The sequence below is a fragment of the Rutidosis leptorrhynchoides genome, chromosome 8 (assembly GCF_046630445.1).
Source record: "Rutidosis leptorrhynchoides isolate AG116_Rl617_1_P2 chromosome 8, CSIRO_AGI_Rlap_v1, whole genome shotgun sequence".
In the NCBI taxonomy this organism is placed as follows: domain Eukaryota; kingdom Viridiplantae; phylum Streptophyta; class Magnoliopsida; order Asterales; family Asteraceae; genus Rutidosis; species Rutidosis leptorrhynchoides.
Window position 1 is genome coordinate 261,408,316 of NC_092340.1, and position 6,842 is coordinate 261,415,157.

Below are 6,842 nucleotides of genomic sequence, written 5' to 3' on the forward strand. Positions count from 1 at the left end.
CCACAATTTATATAAGTATAACCAAATTCCTAGCCTCAATAAGTAGATATCAGACCAAATAATAGAAGCAGAAGATAAACGAAAAATAGAGTCAAGCTGAACAATAAATCTTACCAAGCTGGACAATAAAGCTTACCAAAGGATTTAACCACCCATATACAGATTCTGCAAGCTGAACAAAAGCCACAAATAGCATAAAGCAACTTGGTAGAAAACAAAGAACATCTTGTATTCACTTAAAGAAATTCCAAAACACAACTCTAAAATCACTTTAGGGAACCAATATTTAGAATTATATAGATCCAAATCCAAACAAAGATAAAAAGAAAGGCATAAAAAACGGAAGTACCTAAAATACTCTTCAGATGTTGAACCTGACTTTAGTTATACGATGAAGTGAAACTGTCGAAAATCATAAACAAATAGCGGTCCACAGTTAAACTCAAAGTTTAAGATCATAAACTATGCAGATTCACCAGTGCATCCCGCAATAACAAATATAACAATAATAGAAAGTTCTCAGCTCTAAATTATCAAATCCAATCGATTATAGCAATAAACGAAATAAAAATCAAGCGAATTCAGTAATCTCATTTAAGAAGTCACTATGCTTATTGTTATGCCATGTATTCACTTCTCTTAGTTTGTAAACAATGCTATTCAGCTGACTGTTTCATGGAAGAACACATATTTTTTGAAACAAAAAATATGCACTGAATATGTACATATCTATGAAAGATCCTATGAATGTAAAATTTGCATATGGTTCGAATTTGTATATCCATACCTAATTGTTTAGACATTCATAAATTGGGGTTCATCGATGATAAATGGCATAAATTTAACAACGAACTGTTGAAACCCTAATTGTGCAAGCGATTTTTTCATAAGAAACAAAAACCCACAATTATTAATCCGTATTAATATCACAATAGCTTAAAACTTTTAAAACATCAAAAAGTAGCATTAGGGTTTTATCAAGAAATAATAAAAACCTGTCATTTTTCAGAAATCAAACAAACTTCTTGCGAATCTTTATGACTCAAATCGATTGCACCATAAGAACCCTAACTTAATTTAGAAACAGGAAGGAACGTTTTTGATTGACGATTGCAGCATACGAACCATAATGCTCCGTGAACCACAATATCTGATTCTTAATTGAATGGAAGTTAGCGCTAATTGCATAGCCACTTGCATCGTAACCGATTTTGGCACCTTAGAATTCTTTAACGACTTTAGAAACTCGCCAAGATACAGTAAACTCATTAGTAACAACAGGCACATAATATTTGTCGTAAAGAAGCCCATCTACATTAAAACAACTCATGGCATTTAACACATTTAATGTTATAAAAAAAACGTACAGACATGAAACTATTGTAGTTGTTTTCTACATAATTTATGAACTTAGCTGTTAGTTTTTATATAGTATCGTATACAGGTCAAATATTATTGTTAGATTAACTAAGGGTTAAAAGAGAAGAATTAATGAAAATAGTCGCTGATAGTAATTATAAAAAGCAAAAAATGAAACAATAATAACCTTTGCTCATAGATAATTGACCTAAGGGCAATCAACTGAGATCGTTTAAAAAGAGCTTCATTTATCTAAATTTTGTGAACGCAACATGCAGGACCATAATTATGCATACCACTACATTTGCCAAATCCAAAACACAAATAATAAATCCGTATCCCCATTAAACGATTATACAGTTATCGACCAACAACAATAAAATAAAAACCTAAAATTGAAATTGAAATTATAAACAAAGTTGGGTTTGTGTGAATACCTTCGAATATAAGATCAGGATAAGAGCAGCGAATATAGATGATCAAACGACCATTCGATATGAAAATGGATTGGAATTTCCACCTCTACTGCAAATGGAACACGATAAATATGAAATTGTATGGAGATGACAGTATCAAATGTTACATAAGGTTGTCTCTCTATGGTATGAGCACTCAACCAATATGAATACTACTGTATCATAATATGCACTTAAGTGTTTTATATGATCATTACAGCAGCACTAAACCAATAAATCAAACCCAAAATAGCAAAAATATTATTATAACCAAAACCAACCATAACAGTTAGCCAACTAAAGCACACTCTTCAACCATTTACCATTCAAGATCATATGAGTCAGTTTTCAAGTTGTGTGATGAGTTTGACAGGACAGAGTCACCCAAGGACTAAGAAAATAAAATAATAGGGAGTAAACATTAAGAGAACCTGCATTTACAATGAAACAATCAGAAAAATAAAACCACACACATATGAATGAACCTGCATTTACAACCTCTCTTTATCAAAACATATATATATATATATATATATATATATATATATATATATATATATATATATATATATATATATATATATATATATATATATATATATATATATATATATATATATATATATATATATATATATATATAATAATCTATATTATATCTGAAAGTATAACCATTTGACTAAATAGTAGACATTAAACTAATAAAACAAATCAAAATGTACAATGATAAAACCAATCGAATAAACAGTTCGAGATACTGTTCGTGGATGGTATTTTTTCTCAATTGTTCAATTGAGTAAACAAACAAATGATTATCAATTCAGATGTTAGATCCTTGTGTATAATAATAAAACCCTAACCTTGTAATAACGTATTCAATAAGAGATTATAACATCAAAATTGATCGAGCACGCTTTCAATCGCAGGTTACACTAATCAAAAATTACAAAAACCCTAATTTCTTAATTATAATTACGGCAAATATAATACCTAGCAAAGGCTGATGAAGGCTGATGTTTGTTGATATCCTTGGAATACTCTGTTGCACGATAAGATTTGGGTTAGTTTTAAGCTTCCAATGATAGAAACCTAATTTAAACTTTCAAGTACATCACAAATTGAATATTGAATTAAAAAGTAGGGTGGATACCTCGATTTGATATCTCAAAGTATGTTTGAAATTGTGAAGACGGGATTCTAGGGCATTAGATGAAGAAGAGGCGTAACATCGCATTTAGGCTTTTAACAGTTCAGAGACGGGATTAATTAAATTATATTAATATTAATGATAATGATATTGAAAGATCAAGCGGGTCCAAACTATTAAAAGGGTATTTTAGGGACGGATTGAATGTAAAATTGATTTATTAGTTAATATTTTTAGTTGATGATTAAGAATCGTTGAATTAAGGGGTATTATAATGTTATTTTCTAATCTAATGGTAATCGAGGGGTTTTGAAAATATTTATACAGTGATAGTGATATTGATATAAATGTGTTTTACTTATATTAAAAGGAAAAATAAATGTGTTTTACTTATATTAAAAGGAAAAAAAAAAACACCTTTTCTAACATAATATTTTTTATTTAATTTTAAAAATAATGTACTGTGTTTGTTGTTCGTATAAAGCCAAAAGTTTATCAATGGCGTATGAAGATTGGATCTCTTTGAATTGAACTCAAATTCATAAAGAGATCAGATTCAATCTCACGATCTCCTTTAATCTTTGAAGTTAATCGATTGTTCACAATTTTGATTTGTTAACGCCATGAAGAAGAAGCTTGATACGCGTTTCCCTGCTGTAAGTATTAAACTTCTGTAATTTATTAGAGTTTACGTATTAATTTAAAAAAATTCGTAATTATAAATAAATAATTAAAAAATGCCCTAGCCTAAAGAAAATTCTGTTACACATAATTCTATTCTATCACTGTATTATTATAGAAGGTAAATTAGTTAAGTATTTAAACCTTTTTTTTTTCGATCTGGCTATTAGATTTAGAGTGTTGTTCTAAAATAGGTTATTTAAGAAAATTTGGAAGTGACTATTACAAATAATACTGTTATTTATTTTACATTTTTTTTTTATTGATATTGATATTGATATGAATATGATAATAATAACTCCAATACAGACATGTATTACTGTATATCTGAAGTGTAAAATTATTGATTTTGTAGGCACGCATTAAAAAAATAATGCAAGCTGATGAGGATGTTGGAAAAATTGCTCTGGCGGTGCCGGTTTTAGTTTGTAAGTTTTTAATGTAATGTAGCCATTTTATTAGGATTGATATCAAAACATCACCAAGCTTTTAAAATATAGATTTACGTAAAAAAAAATTAATTGTACGTATGATTATAGCTTTACGCGATACATGTGGTGCTCTTACTGTATTTGTAACGATATGCAGCAAAAGCTTTGGAATTGTTTCTGCAAGATCTTTGTGATCGGACGTATGATATAACTTTACGCCGAGGTGCAAAGACGGTTAACTCACTGCATTTGTAAGTCCTGTTTTCAAACGGTTTCTTATGCACATTCTTAAACAATGTTTTGTGGATAAATTAGTTGGTTAATATTGGTTTTGGTATATTAAAGAAATTATTTTTTGGGTTGATTCAGAAAGCATTGTGTGCAAAGCTACAATGTATTTGATTTTTTGAGGGAAGTTGTTAATAAAGTTCCTGATTATGGTCATTCTGATGCTGCTGGTGCTGATGATCGTGCTGTTATAAAGAGGAAGTAAGTAGTCAATTGTTTGTTTCCGTCAAGAGAATGCTGTAGTATTTTTTTTATTTATTATACTAAATTAATAAAAATAAATAAATGTTAATGTAATTTGTTGTTTTGTTACTCCAGAAAAGCTGCTGCAGAAGAAATGAACGAAAGCGATGAAGAGTTGAAGAGAAACAGGATGGTAACAATCTCTTTTTGGTCAAATATCCTAATATATACGTGTTTAGATAATGCTTCTTCTTATTTAGTAGAGGTGATAATGGACATATTGGGTTCGGGTTACCACTGTCAGATTTTAATATGGGTCCAAACAGGTTTGGTTGGGGCTTGGGCATAGTCGTTTACCATTTTTGTCTGTTCTATATTTATAAAATTGCTAAAATATCACAAAAACTGTATTGTTAATACGGTATAGGTTAAAGACTTAAATCGGTTTAGGAGTTTTGTAAGTAATCTGAGAAAACTTTTAGTAGCTTTGACATGTTAGAATGGAATGACGATTTGACCCAGTTCACCTATTTTTTTAGCTAAATTTTTAATAGTTTTACACTTTTGATCTATTGGAGATAGTAATCGCAGATCCAAATTTAATTCTGTTAGAAGTAAACTCGGCAATATTGCCACCTATCATCATATTATAGCAATGGTAGTACAGGAATGATAACATTTTAAATGTCTGCACTGTTGTTTTCAACCCCTTATAATGATAATATATAATAAATATAAAATATAAAGCATCAGTAGTAGCAAATGATTATAGTTTTCCCTAATATAGTAATCACATGTGATTTTTTAGATGTATCTAGATTCAAACTTTATATTAGTTTTTTGCTCGTTCATATCAAATTTAAGGCTAATCTTCATCACACCAGTTCTCGTTGGAAAGTCACTAGACGGAAACGAGTCGGTCGGGATTTTGAAACAACGGGGTCGAGTCGTACTTTTACTAAGGTTGACTTTAAGTAATACTCCGTATATATTTAACATATATACATTACACATAAATAAATCAAGCACAAATATATGAAACATATGTATAGGATACAAAATCCGAGTATAAAAAAAATTAAAATTTTGACCAAACTTTGACTGTCTTAGACACTACTCAGACCGACTTTGACCTGACTTTTAGCGTTGACCGACTAATTACACGTTTTTAGGCGAAACTGAATGGGCTAGTCACCAAACCGATTAGTCGCCCGAGACGGCTGCCGTTTACAACACTATCTTAACACAATTATTAAAAACAATTTGGTGCAGGACGAAGCAAGGCAAACAAGCAGCAATGGTAGGGGTAGAGGCCGTGGTAGAGGAAGAGGTCGAGGTCGTGGCAGAGGGCCCGCAGAACGAGATCCTATCCCGATGGAAGTTGATCTCGAAACCAACACATCATTGAATCAACGACCAGCCTCGAACAACAACACACTAGTAGACACCGTCAACCATTTAGAACAGACTAAGTTGGTCAAAGCTGACGTGGCAGGTGGTCGTGAGTTTGATCTAAATGCTGGGATTGATGAGAGTTCAGATAAGGTGGTTGATGATGTTATAGATGGAGGAGCTGCCGCCATACAGCCGCCGACTCCGCCACCACCGCAGACGGTTCCCAGTACCAGTGGTTCTTCATCTGCAAAGGCTGGTGAACTCAAAAACGAAGATTATCTCGGGTTGTCTCTTTCGGAAATGGATAGGATGGCGATTGACAGTCGTAATCTGGCGCAAATTAACTCACGCTTGGATGAGGAAGATGAAGATTATGACGAAGAATGATAGACCCGTTAGGATGGCTTCTTCGGTGTTGTTTGGGTAAAAAAGTGAACTTAAATATTCATAAAAAGAAGGCGTGTAGACGCCTTGAGTTCATATGTTTCTGTTTTATGATGTGTCCTTTAATATCCAATATCTTGTAATACCATGTTTGTTTATTTTTGTTGTTCATCCTAAAATGTCAACAGAAAACTGCAATTGACAAAGTGATATCTGAATCCATGTTGGTTCCTAAAAAGGAGAATTTGGTTGATGTTCACATTCGTGTGTATCTTCATTCCTTGAAGTGTTTCGTTGTTTTAGAGAATTAGTTTGTTTGAGCATAACGGGGTGAGGCGTTCTGAGCATTACGATGTTTCGCTGCTTCGGGCAACGTTTGTTTAATCCAATGGTGTGGGTTATGCAACTACGGGAGATGAACGCGTGGGTGGTTTAGTCTCCATAGTGATCCCAAACTCATGTCCAAAAAAAAAAAGTACCAATTCCTCAAACGGACAGACTTGGTTAACTATATCAAAT

At 31.8% G+C, this 6,842-nt stretch overlaps 1 protein-coding gene across 1 annotated transcript; it reads left to right on the top strand.

Annotated features, from left to right (window-relative positions):
* The first annotated feature begins 3,584 nt into the window (after window positions 1-3,584).
* Window positions 3,585-6,559, top strand: LOC139864162 (uncharacterized). Its single transcript, XM_071852749.1, has 6 exons — window positions 3,585-3,617; window positions 3,998-4,070; window positions 4,231-4,324; window positions 4,443-4,562; window positions 4,680-4,737; window positions 5,817-6,559. Exons 1-6 carry the CDS (start codon window positions 3,585-3,587, stop codon window positions 6,324-6,326), a joined length of 888 nt encoding a protein of 295 aa, XP_071708850.1. The 3' UTR covers window positions 6,327-6,559.
* The last annotated feature ends 283 nt before the right edge of the window (window positions 6,560-6,842 follow it).

Excerpts from the sequence above, each read along its gene's own strand:
- LOC139864162 (XM_071852749.1), top strand. The coding sequence starts at position 3,585 with ATGAAGAAGAAGCTTGATACGCGTTTCCCTGCT. Across the intron at positions 3,618-3,997 it reads TTGATACGCGTTTCCCTGCT|GCACGCATTAAAAAAATAAT; the intron begins GTAAGTATTAAA and ends TTGATTTTGTAG. Across the intron at positions 4,325-4,442 it reads ACGGTTAACTCACTGCATTT|AAAGCATTGTGTGCAAAGCT; the intron begins GTAAGTCCTGTT and ends GGGTTGATTCAG.